The sequence below is a fragment of the Protopterus annectens genome, chromosome 5.part1 (genome assembly GCF_019279795.1).
Source record: "Protopterus annectens isolate FY-2018-M chromosome 5.part1, PAN1.0, whole genome shotgun sequence".
Lineage (NCBI taxonomy): Eukaryota > Metazoa > Chordata > Ceratodontiformes > Protopteridae > Protopterus > Protopterus annectens.
In genome coordinates, this window is record NC_056736.1 from 684,170,766 (window position 1) to 684,191,814 (window position 21,049).

The 21,049-nt window shown below is 43.0% G+C and overlaps 1 protein-coding gene across 1 annotated transcript in view; it reads right to left on the minus strand.

The window, feature by feature from the left end:
* EXOSC8 (exosome component 8) overlaps positions 1–21,049 on the minus strand; it is a 533,341-nt gene that overhangs the window by 493,416 nt on the left and 18,876 nt on the right. Inside the window, exon 2 of the mRNA XM_044073308.1 lies at positions 11,968–12,004. Coding sequence (XP_043929243.1) covers positions 11,968–12,004 — 37 coding nt within the window. The remainder of the gene's footprint in view (positions 1–11,967; positions 12,005–21,049) is intronic.

Below are 21,049 nucleotides of genomic sequence, written 5' to 3' on the forward strand. Positions count from 1 at the left end.
CCCACCTTCGCGGAGGCTCTCAATAAAAATCTACCCAAACAGCAGAGACCTCCAAGGCAGAAATGCACTCGACCACCAAAATACAACATTAGTCACGAGACACATAACTCTCCTAAACAGTGTGCCACTCAACCAAAGCCCCTAAGGCAAGACAGCATGCCCAACACACTAGTCATAGGTGACTCGATAGTGAGGCACACTGATGTCCCACTCACTAGATTGAATAAGGAGAAAGTAACAGTCAGCTGCCTGTCAGGTGCCAAGATCCACCACATAATGTACAACACTCGGGTCCCTCAACAACAGGTACAAATATGACTCTGTCATTGTACATGTGGGTGTGAATGACCCGAGACGTACCTCCCTGGACTACATGAAGAGAGACATGGAGGAGCTCTCTGATTATATGGCCCAGGCGGGTGTGACCCTAGCCCTCAGCAGCATCGCCCCCCCCCCCATCACACAGAATGATATCACAGTACAAGCAGAAAATTACTGATTTCAACAACTGGCTAAGTTTCTAGTGTCATTCTAAGGGGACCCAGTATCTGTCTGCCTGGAATGACATGACTGACAGACCTCGATGCTTTGCCAGAGATGGCCGGCATCTGCCACCCTTGGGCTTATGAATACTGGCCAAGGCTCTTGCCATCCCTATAGTGCCTTTTTTAGGCGGTGTTCCAAAGACCAAATTACCACCGTAACAGCTACAAACAAATGCAATCTGAGGGTCATACCGCTCAACGCTAGAAGTCTAAATCTCAAAATGCACTCCCTCAAAGCACTCCTTAAAATGGAGAAAAATCGACATTTGTGCTGTAACAGAGACCTGGTTCAAGGAAGTAGAAAGCACCCCTCCACTACCAGCCTATAACTCATTCCACACCTTTTAGCCTCAGAACTTGGACTGAAGCTCTAAAGGCAGTGGTGTTTCTATATTCATAAAGGATGCACAACCTCCAGACTGGTAGCCTAACAACACATCTGAGATACTTCAGGTGCAGCTAACATTGGGCTAGACAGCGATTCAGGTCGTAGCCTGCTATAGGTCCCCAACCATGTCCCAAGACTCATACTCCACGTTCCCAAGCACCCTGGAGAATATTAGGGTCCAAACTAACACTCTCATACTGGGCGACTTCAACTACCCCTCCATTAACTGGGAAAACTACTCATGTACCAATACACTTGCCCAACGTTTCCTGGCATTCTTTAATTCCAATGCCATGGACCAGCTCATTCTTACCCCCACTAGAGGTAGCAACATCCTTGACCTGGTCATTACTAACACGGGCGACTGTTGCTCTACAATAGTCAATTCCACAAGACCACAAACTAATCACCTTGGAAATCAACACCCCCCCCCCCCCCGCAAAGGTAACCACCATGAAAAAAACTTCTCCAAAGCTAACTTTGGGCTCCTAAAAAAACTTCTCCAAAGCTAACTTTGGGCTCCTAAAAACAGAGGTGGCTAACTTCACTACACCCATGCAAATGGAGAATAGTTGAATGACCTCTGAATCATACACCAATGCACTGCACACACACGGACACAAATACATGGATCTCGCCATACCCAATAGAACCAAGATGCTCTCCTCCAAAAAAGAAAACAGAATTGCAGCAGAAAATAAAAGACAACCACAAGGCCTTGTATAGTTATGTAAAGAATCTCCACGGCAATACCCAGACTTGCTCTGAGCTACTGCACAACAGTACCTCCTACACCGAGGCAACAGATATTGCCAATATACTGGCTGACAGAGTCAGTGCCAATTTTACCCCTCCCCCCAAAGGACCAATCGCAATACCAGTAGACTGCCAGGCACCCAGTATTACTGCTGCACAGGTTAAAACAGTACTGTCCAAGGCCAAGAATACAGCTTCTATGGGACCTGACAATATCCCTGGTTGTGTTCTACATAGGTTCATAGGTTGATACTAAGCTATCTGCCCTAGGGCATTTATAAGCCTAGCCAGAGTGTGTTTGGCTTTCGACACCCTTTTAGATTAGTTGACTGTGCCTCTGTATAGTAGGTCACAGAAGATAGCCCTTTTAAGGTTAGTTTACAGTGCCTCTGTCTAGTAGGGACACAAAAGAGATCCCAGGGGTAAACCTACAATCTCCCATCCACTCGTCAAGATTTCTCTTGAAGAGGGTCATTGAGGGGCTCTGCCTAACATGGACTGGGATTTTGTTCCAGAGTGAGGGGAGCCTCTGGGATATAAATCTGTCCCTCCAGCATGTCCTATTTATTTCTGAGCTGAGGTTTAAGTCCCTGGAGCGTGTAGCTCTAAGGGATTTGGATTTCTTGAGGTAGAGCATGTCCATTAATTCTGGGTTGGACATGGCTTTATACGTCAGGCACAGATCGCCTCTGAGTAGGCGGTAAGCAACTGAGTAGAGCTGGAGTTTCTTTAGCCTAACTGCGTAGGGCATCTGTTTGAGTCCCTTGATCCTCTTGGTGAGTTACTTTTGGGGTCTTTCCAGTTGCTGCAGGTGTCGGGTAAGGTACATCCCAAATGGGGCATTGTATTCAATTATGGGCCTGAAGAGTGATGAGTAGAGGGGCACAATGACCTCTCTTGATCTAGATGTGAACCCTTTCATAAGGTGGGCTATATAGAAGGTCTTTCTAACCACTTTGGCAACGTGATTGTCAAAGGAGAGATTGCTATCTACTTGGGTCCCCAAATCCCTAATTACTTCTTCCGTACTTAACGGATTACCACCTATGTGGTAATTTGTGGGCACTTTGTTTTTCCCAAAGGGGAGGACTATGCATTTTTTGGCATTTAGCTTTAGGCCATGGCTCTGGCACCAGTTTTCCGTCTTTGTGAGACTCTTTTGGAGGATGCTTGTGTCAGTCAGCGAGTCGATTATGGCACCCAGTTTGCAGTCATCTGTGAACTTGGTCAGCCATAGTCCTCCCGTGTTAGCCTGTACCTCAGAGAAATATATACTGAACAAGAGAGGTCCCAGGACTGAGCCTTGTGGGATGCCACTTGTAACTGGTTTAGAGTCTGACATGGCACCTGCAATTCTGACCATGTGGGTTCTATCCCTGAGCCAGTTTGCAACCCATCTTGTGACATAGGGGTTGATATTTAAGCTGGTGAGCTTATATATGATGCCCGAGTGGGGTATTGTGTCGAAGGCTTTTGCAAGGTCCAAGTAGGCTGTGTGGACTACCTTCCCTTCATCTATGGCCTTGGTGACTGTTTCAAAGAAGTCGACCTGGTTCAAGAGGCAAGATCTGCACTTAAAGCCAAATTGGGTAGGATCCAGTGTTTGGAGGTTCCCAATGTCTTTGTTTATGAGTTCCATGATGATATGCTCCATAGCTTTGCAGACCAGGCTAGTCAGGCTTATAGGGCGATAGTTTCCGGGGTCCGTTGTGGCACCACCTTTGTGGAGTGGGATCACTGTTGCTGTACGCCATTCCTTGGGTACATATCCTGTAGTAAGGCAGAGACTGAACAGTGACTTTATGTGAGGGTTCAGTTCTTCTTGGAGATCGTGTAAGAAGCAGCCCGGGACACCGTCCGGTCCCATTGATGCCGTGTTTTTTGCTTTGGAGAGAGCAGCTCTCACCTGTGCATCTGTGATGTCAGGGAGGCTACACTCTGTTGGGATAGACATTTGCTCTTTTGGGGGGGGGGGGTTTGCACTGAACCTGTCTGCCAGGATGTTGGCAATGTCTGTGGGTTCAGTGTATTTTTTTGTCATTTTGCACTAATTCAGAGCATATCTGGGAGTTGCCACCCAGGTTCCTGACATAACTAAAGAAGGCCTCGTGATTATCTTTAGCGTCTTGTGCAATTTTTCTTTCGAAGCTGGCCTTAGATGATTTTATGAGGGATCGTAGTTTCTTGCTGGTACTGATCAGAGATGCCTTCCCTTTTTGGGATTTTGCTCCATCATGTAGTAGCTTCCTCCTTCTGTTGTATAGCTTATTTACGGCTGGGGTCCACCAGACAGGTCTCCTGACTTTGGAGGAGTGAGTCTTGGTTGTATTTGGGATAGCACAATCCATGCATTCCTGTAGGTGTCCATAGAATGCGTTTATAAAGGATTCTGCGGTTTGGGCATATTTTCCACTGGCCCGGGGGCTTTGAAGGATTCCACCTCGGTTTTGAGAAGTGTGAAGTTTGCTTTTGAGAAGTTCTTCACCGTGGTTTCCTTGGCTGGGGGTGGGGACAGGATATGGATGTCCAGTGAGATTAATTTATGGTCAGATCTTACTAATGAGGGGTATAACTCTGGCATGGAACATAAGAGTCCCCATGTTGGTGATGATCAGTTCCAATATGTTTTCCCCTCTTGTGGGAGTGGTGACCAGTTGTTCCATAGCATTTGAGTTTATAAATTCTAGGAACCGTTGGGCGAGGGTGTTGGGGCTTCAGTAGTGCTCCCAGTCTATGTTTGGGTAGTTGAAGTCACCCAATATAATGGTGTTTTGAGAGACCTTCATATTCTCCAGTGTTCTCAAGAAAGCAGAGTGGGGCTCCAAACGAGTTTGGGAGGGTGGTCTGTAGCAGGCTACAAACTGAAAGGCAGTTTTGCCCACTGTTAGTTGCACATGGATGGTCACCGATGCTTCGTGCAGTGCCACTAACCTGGAGGTGTGGGTATCTTTGATGAATATGGATACTCCCCCTCCTTTTGTGGTTCGGTCCGAGTTTTGGGGCCGAAAAGCATGGTATGAGGTATAACCTGGTAGTCCTGGGGTGCTCTCGGTAGCCTTGAACCAGGTTTCTGTTACTGCACAGATATCGATATTCTCCATACTGAGGAGAGCCTCGAGTGCGTGCATCTTGAGGTTTAGACTTCTGGCGTTGAGCAGCATTACCCTTAGTTTATTTTTCCTTGTGTTGTCTATGGAGGTGGGTTTGTCTTTTGAGCCTTGCCTAAAAATGGCACTGTGGGGGTGGCAAGAGCCTTAGCTAGTATTCAGAAGCCCAGGGGTGACAGGTGCAAGCCGTCCCTAGTGAAGCAACATGGCTTGTCGAAAATGTCATCCCAGGCTGACAGACACTGGATCCCCTTTGAATGACACCAATACTTTAGCCAGTTGTTAAAATTGATAATTTTGTCTTTATACTGTGGCATCATTCTTGGTGAGGGAAAGATGCTACTCAAGGTCAGGGTCATACCGCCTGGGCTACATGATCAGAGAGCTCCTCTTCGTTTCTTTTCATGTAGTCCAGGGAGGTATGTCTCAGGTCATTCACACCAGCATGGACAATGACGGAGTCATATTTGTACTTGCTTTGGAGTGACCTGAGTGCTTGTGTTATGTGGCGGATCCTGACACCTGACAGGCAGCTTACAGTGACCTTCTCCATGTTCAGCCTGGTGAGTGGGACGTCAGTGTGTCTGACAATAGAGTCACCTATTACAAGTGTATTAGGTGTGTTGTTTAGCCTTAAGGGCTGTGACTGTGTGGCACACTGACTTTGTGAACTATGTGATACATGGGTATTGTTGTGGGATAGCGGTTGCTTGGATGTCTGCTTTGGAGGTCTCTGCTGCTTTGGCAGATTTTTATTTAGAGCCTCCGAGTATGTTTTTGTGTGTTTATGTGTTTGGTTTGCTGTTGCGATAGGTCTATGTGAGACTGGATTTGTGGTGTATGTGGTTACCTTCTCCTCCTGACTGGCTGTGCCAGTACTGGGTTGAGAGAGCTCAGCCTCCAGTTTGGCTATATAGTTGCATCTCTCACATATATTTAAGCTTGTTGGGAGGAGGAGAGGGTGGTCTGTGTACATAAGGCAGTTGTAACATTGCCTCAAGATTCCCAGATTCACCAGCTGGACTGGAGAGTAAACTCGAAACTGACTTTTGGACATGCAAGAATAGTATAAGGAACTACTTTTTGACTGATCAAAAAGGACCAATAAGGAGCCAAGTACTTAATGGGAGTATAAGAGGGTGTAGTGCTTTAGTTTATTAGTGCTTACTTATAAGATTACTTATACGAGCAAGTGCAGGGCTTTAGAAAGAAAATAGAGTGCTTACTTTGAGATTTAGAACCGTTCTAAGGGAAAAAGTGAAGAGCAGACTTTGTGGAGCCAGGAATAGTTTACACCCGTTTAAGCAAAACCGCGGAAATGCGGGTTTTAAAGCAGGGAAACTGAAAGAGATAGGAATTGACCCAAAACGGCCAATAAGCTACTAGTTTCAGGGCTGAGACCACTCCTCCAGGGACAGATACGCTGCTCAAAGCTCCCCACTCTCACTGGTGAACAGAGAAGCTTCCTCCTATCCAAGTAAGGATATGGGCAACACAGGAAACTATACCACAGTCTGGAATTCAACAAAACCTGAAATCTGGACTAATCTAGTTCAGCAAAGGCGGGAAAAGAGAATATTTATTTATTTATTTATTTATTTATTTTTTTCAGGAAACAGCAGAAAAACACACAGAAAACACTGTAAATGCTATAAACAGGCTAGCGCACTTTAATGTGTAGCCTACAAAAGTTATACACTACAAAAACGACTTAAATTGATATAAAACAAGTGCAAAAACTGTAAAAAGCATAAGGCAAATGTAATTTAAACTTTTTAAAGCACATATCAGTTAGAAATTCGCTTTTTAGGCGGGAAAAGGCAGTCGGAGCAAAAAAAGAGAGAAAAAATACTTAAAATCTGGAAAAGTCTCTCTTGGGTCTCTCTGTTGCCTGCATCACTCTGCAGGACACCACGAGGAGCTGTGCGGAGATGTATACAATGACAAACTTTTTAAATCACAGATTCGCTAAAAAAACTGGCATTTTAGGCAGAATTAGTTAAGACAGCAAGAAAAGCAGAGAAGTGATACTTAATCACTCCAAAGTCACTCTTTGTCTCTCTGCTGCTGTAGACTCTGCAGAACACCTGGAAGGCACTTGCTGAGCGGAATACAAGCGTAAAAACTGTGCAAATGAGGTTTTTATAGCAGGGAAGTGAAAGAGATGGAAATTAACCCAAAATGGCCAATAAACTACTAACTTCTGGGCTGAAACCACTCCTCCAGGGACAGATAGGCTGCTCAAAGCTCCCCTCTCTCACAGGTGAGCAGAGAAACGTCCTTCTATCCAAGTAAGGTAATGGCAACACAGAAACTTGTAACACAGCCCTGGATTCAGCAATAACCTGAAAACTGGACTATACTAGTTCAGAAAGGCGGGAAACAAGTATATATATTTTTTTCCAGAAAATAGAGCAGATACAATCAAAACAACACTTTACCCAATTAACCAATTAAAAAGCTTAAAACTGAGCCCTGTTCCAACAGTCTTCAATCAGACCAAGTTCTAACTGCACAGTCCTGCCACTAGGGTACAGAGAAACCTTCTCCAAAAAAGAAGGCCTGGATCAGTGCACAAGTTATACACACAAAGCTAGACCCAGCCGGCCTGAATCTAGTCTATGCTACAGCCAACAAGGCGTACCGATTTCAGAAAGAAACAGTTCAAGTAAGCTTGCGCAATAAGCCTTTAACCAGAAATTCCCAGCTCAGAAGGGCATAATCTAGCCTCTCCTCCCACAAGAGTGGAGACTACAAACCTTCTTAATGTAAAATAACTGGCCTGAAGCCCAAGTGTTTAAACCAAGGGCCTTAGAATAACAGTTACTGCTTGTTAGTAGCCTGATTAAATTGTAATAAAGGCAGCAGAATAAATTCAATTGAGTACTTTTAAGAAGAGGCAAAAGCAAAATAAGGCAATAAAGTAGGAAGAAACACAAATACAGTAAGGCAGATGAAGTGCATTTTTTTTTGAGACGGAGGAAACAGAGCAGATTAAGATACTATAGGGGAATGCCCTTCCCAAGTGCTCTCTCTGTACACCGCAGAGGAGATGGGACTGGTAGGAGTATCCAAAATCAAAATATGATCTCACTGTACTCAGCTGAGTGAGCAAATGAGATGGGTCCAGGAGGAGTGTGCAAAAAGAGATTTACATCAGGGGCGGGCAATTCCCAAGCCACCAAGATTAACACCACAACAAGAAACAGGGAAGGGGGGTGGGGAACTAACTGCAGAGAGACAGAGACACAATATTTACTGAATCAAAGACACACAATATTTACTGACTCAAATCTTAAATAAGTGCAGAAAAATATACTTAAATCAGCTTGTGTCCAGTTGATATATGCAGACAGGTCTCAGTAGCCAGCAACTAGATTTAAAATAACATGAACTACAGAGTGAACTGGCACTTCACCTGTGTGCCCTGTTCAATCACAGCCTCACCTCAGGCATTGTCCCGACCAAATGCCGCACTGCTACAGTCATCCCTCTCCACAAAGGAGGAGCGACTACAGACCCCGGGAACTATCACCCCATTAGCCTGACATGCAAAGCTATGGGACCTGACAATATCCCTGATTGTGTTCTACATGAACTACAGAGTGAACTGGCACTTCACCTGTGTACCCTGTTCAATCACAGCCTCACCTCAGGCTTTGTCCCGACCAAATGCAGCACTGCTACAGTCAACCCTCTCCACAAAGGAGGAGCGACTACAGACCCCAGGAACTATCACCTCATTAGCCGGACATGCAAAGCTATAGAACACATCATTGTGGACCTACTAAACAAACAAGGATATAGGGAATCTCCAAACTCTGGATCCCACACAGTTTGGTTTTGTGAAGGGCAGATCATGGCTGCTAAACCTGGTCGACTTTTTTGAGTCAGTCACCAGAGTTGTGGATGAAGGCAAGGTGGTTCATACAGCCTACCTTGATCTGGCCAAGGCCTTTGATACCATTCCCTACTCAGGAATCATAGAAAAACTCACTAAGCTAGGCATCAACCCCTATATCACTAGGTGGGTTGCAAACTGGCTCACAGATAGAATCCACAGTGTGAAAGTGGCAGACTCCAAATCAGACTACCGACCAGTCACGAGTGGAGTCCCACAGGATTGGGTCCTGGGTCCTCTCCTGTTTGGTATCTACTTCTCTGAAGTCCAGGCCAACACGAAGGGACTCAGGCTGACAATGTTCACAGACAATTGCAAGTTGGGAGCTATTATTAACTCCCCAAGTGATGTTGACATCCCAGAGAACGGCCTCACACTAAGACCAACTGGTGTCAGAACTATGGCCTTAAGCTCAATGCCAAAAAATGTGTTGTCATCCCCTTTGGGAAAAACTTGGTTCCCATAAATTACCACATTGATGATAGTCCACTGAACATAGAAGGCGTTATACGAGATCTGGGAACACAGGTTGACAGCAACCTCTCTTTTGACCACCACATTGCCACTGTGGTCAGAAAGTCCTTCTATGTGGCACATCTCATTACTAAGGGTTTTAGATCCAGGAAGAAAGATGTCAATATCTCCCTCTGCTCTTCCCTCATTAGGTCAATCATCAAGTAATCAAGTACAATGTCCCATTTGGCATGTACCTCACTAAACACCTGCAACAATTGGACAGGCCGCAAAAGTACCTCACAAAGGGGATCCTAGGCCTTAAACACTTGTCCTATATGGACAGACTCAAAAAACTCCAACTATTCTGTCTCATATCACCTACTTAGAGGCGATCTCTGCTCGACTTACAAAGCCATGTCTGACCCACCTCTGGTAGAAATGCTCCATCTAAAGAAATCCCAATCCCTCCCCACCACATTCTCCAGAGACCTCAATCTCATTACCACAATCAACAGAACATGCTGGAGGGACAGGTTCCTCACCCAGAGACTGCCCATGCTCTGGAATAGACTTCCCATACATGTCAAGCAGAGCACCTCACTGGCCCTCGTCAAAAGAAATCTTGACGAGTGGATGGGAAATAGAAAATTCACCCCAAGGATCACTCCAGTGGCTCTACTCGACAGAGGCACTGGGAACTAAGATCAGGTGGCACAATGCCAGGGTAATTCTATGGGCTAGGCTTATAAAGGCTCCAGGGCCATTATCCTAGTACACACCTATGAACCTATAAAGTCCATAAAATTAAAATTACACGTTTATTACACAGTGGGGGCAAACAGTGACTCGTTTAAATTTTAGGCAGAAATTCAATTCTGGTCTCATGTGCAGGCAGTACTTCATCTGTAGCATGCTTAAAAATGTACAATGGTGCTTGGATGCCCAATTCAAACCTGGGCGCTGTGGAGTTAATGAGTACAATAAAGATGTTTAAGCATTTAAAAATCAACTTCTGTAATTATGTACCGAGCATTTCTGAAACTCGTATTTTACATATTAAAACCCTTTTTAATAATCATTTAATAAAAACTTTCCAAGCCTTTATCTAAAGTACCTCACTCCTTTTAGCCTGCTCTTTCAGGTATGTTGCAAATAAACTGTCTTGAGTGAATGAGATCACAAGTGGAATTTCATGCTGTAATCTAAGTTACAACTGCTTGTTCCTAACCATAATAGAGCACACCACGCTATGTAATAAACTGGTACGGGTGTTTTTTTGAATCAGAGAAGTAAGCTGTAACATGAGTAATGCAGAGGTCCACCCTTTAAATTAACTTATGGATTTTTAACTCCAAAATGTGGTCGGTGTCACAGTATAAATTTCCACTTAGCATCAGGTTAACACGCTGGTACCAGTATCATTTTAAGCAGCACTATGGCTTGTATATCAGTCTATTGTACTAACAGTCCCATCTTTTATATTAAGGCCAAACAGCGCGCACACACACACACACACACACACACACACACACACACAGTAAATTTTGGCCACCACAGCCCTGGCTCCATGCCATAGCAGGATAAAGCCGTGACTGTCCCAAACAATTTGAGATCAATTAGCACAAGACATTGAAGAAGCTGGATAGAGGAGGGAAAAAGTGACTGGCCAATGCAGACTAGCCCATCCTGGTAGAAGGATGATAGTTCAGCTTACTGCAATGTCACCTCCTACTGGAAAGAAATGTGTATTGCTTGGCTTTGACAAAGTACCCATGCAGTGAATATCAAGGGGCATGTGCAGGAAAGGATTTATGTAAAGTGACAGAAGAAGGCAGAGTAGACCCTCACAGTTACTGCAGAGGCTAAGTCTATGAGCTGGATAATGAGTTGCTTCCTGTACTCCAGGGTCCGATTTCCTCAGCCTCCATTTGTCATTCAGCCAGGCAATGCTCTAGGAAATTAAGACGTTTGACCTAAGCTTCTCAATAGTCTCCTGGACTGCACACCTAACAGCTTTCTATAAATCTCTATTAATCTACCTATAACCATATACAACACCTATGGGAGAAAGGCTAGGGGTCAAAAAACAGAAAAGAAATACCCTAAGGGCAGCCTGACTGACAGTCTTCCACAATCCACCCCTGCCTCTGGAACATTTTGGACCACTCAAATTGTTGGAGGGCTGATGGTTGGTAGGCAACAGAGAGAGAAAAGAAACTCAGCATAAGGGATTAAGGCTGCTGGAATCCTGGACTTGTTTCCCTCACGCTCCATTTCAATTTCATGGGACATGGATCAAGTAAAATATTTAAATGAGACGTACTTCTGGCTTGTCCTGCCTCCCGAACACCTGTTCCTAGTGGGCTTCTCCAGTTAACAAATACATTAAAGTGAATTAAAATTGCAAGGTTACAGAATACGCCAGTGGCAACTGATTACATGCAAAGCCAAAGTATTCAGCTTTGTAACACCAGATTTCAACCACAATGAATTTTTACTGGTGAGACAATGCAAAGACGTGTAAAAGTCATATGAGCTATGGTCAACTGTAAAAGCTGTTCAAGTCGACATTTGTACTCCGGAAGTAGCTTACAAGCAACTCCTAGCACAAAGAAAAGAGATGGACACTACACTTTCTGAAACATAAACAGACATTACTGCAAGTTGTATATGATACGGAGATGCCAAATGAAATCTGTTAACAACTGCATTACTTTACACATTTTCAAACTCAGATAAACAAAGAAAGCGAGTACCTGCAAACATATCCTGAAAAGAAAAATTGTAGCCAAGCAATAAGTTGTGCATACTAACCAAAAATGTTCTGTAATATTCCAAAGGCTCCGCAGTCCTAACAGGAATAAATACAGATGATCAGTTACAAACAATAAAAACACACAATTCTTATAAAATACATATTGAACATTACTTTCAAGTTTACAGAAAAACACGCAAACCAGAAACCAAAAAAAAAAAAAAAAAGCTGAAATGCTTCGGTGGTACAGCACGTTTTGCCTACTACAAGCTTAAACGTGAACTTGAATTCAAGATGCGGTTCTTCTCCCGCATCTTGAATTCAAGTTCACGTTTAAGCTTGTAGTAGCAAAACGTACTGTACCACCGAAGCATTTAAGTTTACAGAAAAGTTGAAATAACATGCTGTGTAGTTAGAGTGGTACATTCCCATACACTTTTCATTCAATACTTTTTGTGCTACTTTGTGTTACATTATACAGGTATTATTTCCCGTTTCCCTGGAGCTAATTAGCAGAATAGTGCACAATACACAGAGGAAGATGGCGAACTCAAAGCTACAAAAGAGGAGCTATAAACAACGACAGATGGAAGATGTGCAAACTAGTGTGGAGGATTTGCTAATTAATATGAAGAAATGTGATCAGCAAATCTTGTGAAAAATCACTCCCTTCCTGGAGGATGAGAAATGAATTTGTGAACAGAGGGATCATTTGGTAAACATTAGCGTTTCTCGTTGGGAGTTCTAGGTCTTAAACATGACCCACAAAACATTGTAGAGAATGAGGAAGTTTATATCACATGGGATCACCCATGATTGTTGAAATTGCTACGGCTAGTGATTACAGTGTCTTACGTACAGAGAGACACAAAGTCATAAAATAACAGGATTTGGAGACAGCAATGTGGAAGAAAGATACAGTTCCAACAGTAGTAGGAACAATAGGTTTTAAAGAATTTACTGTCATACTTAAATATATTATCAATACATGTAGCCCCACATGAATTAGAGAAAGAGTCAATTTGGTGCGTATTGCGTGTGCTGGCAACAGCACTTTTGGCTAACATCAAAGACTGAAGCAATACTAACTTCATTAAATTTAATCGTATCCTGACTTAGGAATGGGGTCCATTCCTCTCATGCCAATTAGAAACCGAAAAGACTTGAAATTAAAAGTACAGTTGTGTACCTACCATAAATGTAGATGTTTGAGTGCATTCACTGTTGCAGTCATTACACTTGGGTTATCCTGCTGGCAGGCTACCCGCAGTCGGCCAGAGTTCCAAAGTCTAGGTCCGGCATCGGTTGCTGTCGCTTCTTCCCTGACGTCAGTGCGCCAGGGGTATAAAAGATGCAACCAATGCCATTTTCTTCAGTTTTTCTTGCCCCAGATGTCAGGTGCCCCCAGATAGGACGGCTGAAAAGAACAAATTATGCCAAAAAAGCATGCATGTACTAATATAAACATTTCCTTCATCTACAAGCAAATACACCACATAGGTTGTATAGAGTTGAGAAGTACAGAAAAGTCCCAGCAATGTAAAAGGGGATGGTGGGTGGGTAACCTGGACTGCAACAGTGGATACACTCGAACATCTACATTTATGGTAGGTACACAACTGTACTATGTTCATCGTGTTTCACTGTTGCAGTCATTACACTTGGGTTGAATCTCAAAGCTGAGGTTGGGCAGCTGGGTCTAAATAGGATTAGGAGAGGCTACCAGGCCCTGCAGAACTGCAGTGGCAAAGCCTGCTCTGGATTTAGAGTAGAGAGGTAAGTGGTAGTGCTTGGTTAAAGTGTGCACTGAACTCCAGGTTGCAGCTTCTAAAATGTCTTTGGTTGGTACTCCTCTGAGAAAGGCTGCTGCTCTGGTAGAATGTGTTCTAATGCCCTTAGGTACTGATTTGCCATGTTGTGCATAACAGAAGCGAATGCAGTGTCCTATCCATTTTGAAATAGTTTGCTTTGTGATAGGCTTTCATTGTGATCCTGCAGCATAGGCTACAAACTGTGGTTTGGTTAAGCGCCACATTGGAAACCACCTTTGGCATGAATGTTGGGTTTGTCCTAAGAGAAACCCTGTCCTGGTGAAAAATGATGAAAGGTTCCACAGCCATTAATGCCTGTAACTCTGAGACTCTTCTTGCTGAAGTTATTGCTAGGAGCAGACCAGTTTTCCATGATAAGAATTTTATATCAGCTGTGCTGGCTGGCTCAAAAGGAGGTAGTGTGAGCTTTTCTAAGACAAAATTGAGATCTCAAGTTGGTATTGGTGCTCTCCTTGGGGGTCTTATGTTTTTTGCCCCTCTGAGGTACTGTCTTAGTAGAGGATGTGAAAAAATAGGAGGTTCCATATTGTAATGAGCTGAAATGGCAGAGGCATGGATCTTAATTGATGAGAAGGATAGGCCTTTGTCCAGCATCTCAGTTAGGTATTGTAAAATATGAGGTATATTTGGAACAAGTGGTTTGAGTCCTTGTGCCTGGTTCCAAGCACAGAATCTCTTCCATTTTTCTGCATAAGATTTCCTAGTGCTGGGCCTCCTGGCTTCTAAAATGACATCCATAACAGCTTTAGAGAGAGGCGCAGTCTGAGTGGCTACATTATCTGCCATGCTGTCAGATTTAAGGTTCTGAGTTGACTGTGCAGAATCTGATTGTTTTGTTGAGTCAGAAGATGAGGAATTTGAGGTAAAGGCCAGGCTGGGCCTTGAGACAAGCTCTTTAGGATTTGGTACCAGTGCTGGCGTGGCCAGTCTGGGGCAATCAGGATCATTTTTGGCCTCTCGTCTGACTTTTAGGAGCACCTTGGTAAGAAGAGGCAGTGGAGGGAAGGCATAAACTGTCAGGGTTTTCCAGCTGAATGATACAGCATCCACTTTCCATGCTTGAGAGCGATACGTTCTTGTGCAGAACTTCTGTAGTTGGCAATTGTGATGGGGAGGCAAAAAGATCTATGTCTGTTCGTCCCCATTTCCTTGTTATCATGCTGAACACCTGTAGATTTTGTTTCCATTCGTGAGTATCCATGAGATTTCTGCTTAGTTCGTCTGCCAGTGTATTTTTTGTTCCTGGCAGGAATTGTGCCTACAGATGTACTTGATAGGTCAGTGCTGTGTTCCACAAAGTCATGGCTTGCCTGCAGAGGGGGTAGGAATGTGTGCCCCCTTGCTTGTTTATGCACCACATAACTGTGGTATTGTCCGTCTTTATTAGTAGTTGTCCTGGATGTAGTAGGTCCTTGAAAGCTGTCAGGGCATTCTGTACAGCTAGCATCTCTTTTTGATTGATGTGAAGATGCATTTGTTCCTTGGGCCATGTGCCCTGAATACATTTTCCTGCCATATGTGCCCCCCAGGCATAATCCGATGCATCCGTTGTTATTGTCTGCCTGGCTGTGGGTAAGGTGAAAGGCTGTCCCTTGTTGTGGTGACAGGCCTGTGACCATCATCGAAACTCCTGTTGTAGGCAGGGAATTAAAGTTATGATTGTTTCCAGGCTGTGGCAATGTTGAGTCCAAACACTTTTTAGATACCATTATAGTTTTCTCATATGCAGTCTTGCATATGGAATTAGTAGAATGCAGGACGCCATGAAGCACAGGGCCTGCAGAATTTTTCTTGCAGGGAGCTGGGTCTTTGTTGCCATCTTTTGAAAGTAATGAGTAAGTTGCCTTTGTTTGTCTGGCATGAGATAAGCCATCTGGGCAGTTGTATTTAAGCTTGCACCCAGGAATATTATCTCTTGAGAGGGCACTAGTTTTGATTTCTTTTCGTTTACTGCGTACCCTAGGCAAATTAGTCATCTTTTTACAAACGCCAGATGCTTTAGAAGAATGTCCTTGCTCTCTGCTTGAATAAGGCAGTCATCCAAGTAGGGATATATTTGAATTCCTTTTTGTCTGCAAAATGCAATTACTGGTGCCAGGCATTTTGTGAAGACCCTGGGCGCAGTAGATAAGCCAAAGGGCAGTGCAGAGAATTGGTAATGCATTGAGCCAGCTATGAATCTGAGGTATCTTCTGCAAGATTGTCTGATTGAGACATGCAGGTATGCCTCCTTGAGGTCCAAAGTAACTAGCCAAGCCTTCTTGCCCAGCATGGGTAGAAGTTGCTGTAGTGTTAACATTTTGAATTTTGGAACATCCAGGTAAGTATTTGGGATTGACAAGTCCAGTATTGGTCTCCAGGCTTTGTCCTTTCTGGGTACTAGGGAAAGTCTTGAGTAAAATCCTTGTCCCAGTTCTTGCTGTGGTACTCTTTGAATAGCTCCCATGTCCATGAGAGCAGCAATTTGTTTTTGTGCCTCTGCCCATTGGTTCTGTGGCAGGTCTGGCATACCTATTGATTTTGGAAGGGTGTGAAAGTGGAACTTGTAACCCTGAGAAACAATATTCAGCACCCATTTGTCCTGGGTGATTATGTGCCAATTTTTTGAGAAAAGTGCTAGCTTTCCCCCTAGGGGTGCTGCCAAAAAGTAAGTGCTTGGCATTTGTAGAGGGAAGTCATTGGGACTGTTTCCTAGAAGGTTGTGATTTATCTTCTCCTCCTTTGGGGGCTGAAGCACCCCATTGTTTAGGTCTGTAGGAGCCTTGGGGCTGAGATCTGCCTCTTGGGCGTCTGTATCTGCCTCTTTGTGGCCTGTCTGACACCGGAAAGGACCAATTTTTTGAAGGCCAGTTTCTGCTAAACCTAGGTGGTTGAACCTGTAAGAAATCCTTTACTGTCTGCATTGATTTTGCTTTATCCTCCATTTTCTTTAACACCTCTTCTGCCTTAACACCAAACAAAGTATCATGCTGTAGAGGAGCATCCAATAATTTTACTTTAACATGCTCAGGTAAACTTTGTTCTTTCAACCAAGCATGCCTTCGAATGACAGAGCCTGTAACTGAGGCTCTACAAGAAGCCTCTAATGAATCAAAACCACATTGTAAAGTATGCTTTCCCACTTGTTCAGCTGCATGCAATAAATCCTGCATTTCCTTACTGTCAGAACTATCAGAGTTTGTAACCATTTTCTGTTTTAACAAGGACATGAGGTACTGTTGATATTTAAGCATGTGAAACTGGCAATTTAAAGCCCTTACAGCTAAAGTAGCAGAAGTGTAAACTTTTTTCCCCCATCTATCCAGAGCTCTGGAATCCCTATCCGAGGGGACAGGATTTTTAGCAGTGGAAGCCTTAACCCCTTTAGGACCCTGAGAAATTGTTTCTGGGTCTGCAGCAGGGTTTTTGTAAAGAAATTTATGAGAGTCAGGGACCCTGTAGTACCTGTCTGGCTTGACTGGTGCAGGGGGTAAAGAATCAGGAGACAGACTGGATTCAGAGAAAACATCATCAACAATATCAAGCACAGGGGGAATAGCCAGGGGCCTGTGCTGAGGCAATAAAAGAAAGTCTCTGAGCCTTTTCTTGGATTCTGAGTAATCCTGGTTCTCCCAATGGAAGTGCTCCCTCATGGTGTGCAGGGTTTCCCCAAAAGAATAATCCTCAGGCAGAGAGGCTGAGGGTATAGACTCTTCTGCATCAGAGTCCTCATAGGGAGGGAGAGAATATCTAAATCAGAAGAGGAATCAGAGGAAATAAAAACCTGGTCAGAGGAATCGTAGTCAGTGTCTTGCCTAGGCCTTTTGTCAGGAGGGGGATGGGAACCCCTGATTAAAGTAATTAGGTCTTCGGCCATTTTAAGCATCTGGTTTCTTTGGCATGGATGACTGTTCAGGAGAATGCTGTACTTGTTTCCTTGTCTTTAATGGTGTTTTTGACTTTGCCTTGGCTGCTGCAGTGGACTTAATAGTAAGTTGTGAAGGTCTGAAAACACCCTCAGAAGCCGATGCCTGCTCAGCGGCTCCAGACCCATCTGAGGGAATAGTTTCCGCAGGCCCAATACCTTGAGTTTCCACAGGCCTCAGTGCCTCCACATGGCTGCCGAATATGGCCTGTGGCTCTGAGGTAGCGGGTGTCAGGGGCTGCGAAAGCGCCTCACTGAGAACCGGCGAACCAGCGACTGGCCTAGAAGAGGCTTCGTCGTCGGTTTTGGACCTCTGATGCCTGTCCTTTTCTTTGTCTTTGCGTTTTTTATAAATTCCGGTCGTCTGTTGTTCCGACGGCATAATGTAGTTAAACCTTCGGCCAAAGTAATGTAAAGCAAAATCAAACCGACGTTTAATAGTGCGTTTGTTAAATCTAGCACAAAACCGGCAACTAGTAATGTTGTGGTCAGGGCCTAGGCAAGGAATACAGTAAGAGTGAAAGTCCTTATGAGGTATTTGCTTCCCACAAGAAATACAATTATTAACTTTTACTGACATCGGTCTGGAGCAAGAAAAAGTTTCCCCAACGGGGTACTTAGCTTTATTGAAGACTTCGGTTCTGAAACTTAATTTGAAAATCTCAGGTGTTGGCCGACCGGCACTTGCGAACTGCTTTTGCTTTGGGCACCGCGCGGCAAGAAAGACTGAAGAAAATGGCATCGGTTGCATCTTTTATACCCCTGGCGCACTGACGTCAGGGAAGAAGCAACAGCAACCGACGCCGGACCTAGACTTTGGAACTCTGGCCGACTACGGGTAGCCTGCCAGCAGGATAACCCAAGTGTAATGACTGCAACAGTGAAACACGATGAACATCAGAGAGTTACCAGTAATCAACTACATCTAACACAACAGTACTCAAACCTACTAAACACTGAATCAAGAAAAGTCTTGCATTACAAATAAAGGCCAACTTTACTGTGCTATCTACCCTTGCTTTCACTAAATCCTGTCAATAACATACATAACCAACAAGTAGTGGTGATCAGAATCTGCAGATTAATATATCTAGGTGAAGAGAGTAACAATAATTACAGTATAGGCAAAGGGAAAGTAAAAGGGAGATCCTAACTGAAAGACCAGCACTGCTAGAGTTTTTAGATGAATCTAGAACAAAAACTGTTGTTAAAATGGGGAATTAGTAAGGCACATAAAACACTGCTTGATAATTACAGGAATCAATCAAATCAGAAGAAGATTGGATAAGCCATTCACAAAGAAACAATGGGAGGATATATGTATGGCTCGTAAATATTTAACAAAGTCTACAGGATTTAGAATGTTTGAATAGCCATTTTTATACCCCAAGTAGACTCCGAAGAATTTTTCCTCAGGTAGACTACAAATGTTAGAGGTGTGATGGGGGAAAAAAGAGGCAACTGGAAACACATTTTTTCAGAGTGTAGTGAGTTGGCAGACTTTAAAAATTCCCTTCAAACTACTCTGTCAGAAATACTGGGTGTAACTAAGGAAATAATTTTTGGAGCTGTGATACAGGATCTGAATTGCCTAAACACAGCAAGGCCTTGCTGACTTTAATTCTGGTGACTGTCAAAAAAAGCAATTACTAGAAAATGGAAATCAAAGTCTAAACCAAGATCATTAGAAGCAGCGAATGTAGTGACAGAGATAAAATAACTGGAAGTGGGATCTTTATAACAGTGCAGGAGCAAATTACAGAGAAAAATGGGAATTGTGGGAACAATACAAGCAGAATAACGTTTTGGAGGAGGAATGAGGGTTAAAGGAAGGCAGGAACTGAATGAGACATGTAATGTTCGACTTGCAATGACTGTACAGAAGTTAAATGCAATGTATAATGTCTGCAACTGAAAGCATATCAATATGGTTTGTTTTCCGTTATATAAATTCAACAAAAATGTTTTTTGTTAACATGTATCCAAAACTGTCTGCAGTACACCACACCTCTCCAAAACCATCACAATATATACAATCCATCATATAATGAGATTCTAAACTTGCCTAAACCTCAAAACCCTCCAAAACACAACACAGGCACAAAACACACTCAACATATTAAGCCTGCTTTCTCACAAAGCACAAGGAGTCCCAAAGTCAGAGATGCTGAGCCTGTAAGACAGGCACCGACTCAAACATTCTTGTTGGATACAAATGACAGACACAACAGTGCAACTAAGCTATAACGAGATTTTGGATAATATCAAAGAACTCAAACGGAATAAGCTATTTTTTACCATGGAAGAAAGACTATATACAATTAAAAGGATTATATTCCCGAAAATTCTGTATTTTATACAAGCTTGGTCACTAACCCCACCTAAATCATATTTAAAACAATTTGAAGGGTTAATAACAAATTTCTTATGGCACCCTAAAAACCTAGAGTTGCCCAAGACACTATTTTAACAAACGGGAAGAAGGTAGAATAGGCTTACCAGATTTAGAAGGATATATATATATATATATATATATATATATATATATATATATATATATATATATACACACACACACACACACACACATACACATACACACACACACACAATCGTCAGCTTGAAAAACATGGTTAAAAACACTCATGACACAATAAATAAACATATGGACATAGCACTGAATAGCTTACTTTGGTTATTGAAGGAATACATGGCAACAGGGAAACACAAAAATATAAACTCTAAATACATTATCAATACCCTAAAGTCTTTTATGCACTTTGTAAACAAAAAAAGCATGGTCTTTTTTTCATATTCCCAATAGCATATAAACAAAATAATATTTTAACTCGGGACTCAGTAGCAGTTAAAACACTTAGTAAGAACGGTCTAATTTACTGGCATCAGTTGATAAACACTAATAAAGTACTAATGATAGAGCAAATTACATGCGAGTTCAGCCTTGAAAATAACGTGGTTAACACTGCAGGGATTAAGACAAACGGTTTTAAACCAACAGGCAATAATGCAGAAGTCTGTTAGGGAAAAGGTTGCTAAGTTCATAGCGCAGTTAACGGTGATGGAATTTCTCACAAATGGGAAAGGAAATTTATCAGTATTGTAAAAATTAAAGAAACAAGAGCTCATGACTAACAAAATATATGGAAATACGATGAAACAGTTAATGGTAAAATATCAGATGATAAAGATAAAAAACTAATTCTTACATCTTCAAAACTAACATCATTATCACTACATTGGGAACTTTTCACATGGCAATTTATACATAGAACATACTTAACACCACACAAATTATAACTAATGTATAATAAAGAAAACAGATGTTGGGAGGTATAAATCACAATCAATAGCCAGTTGGCATCGCATGTTCTATGAATGCCATTT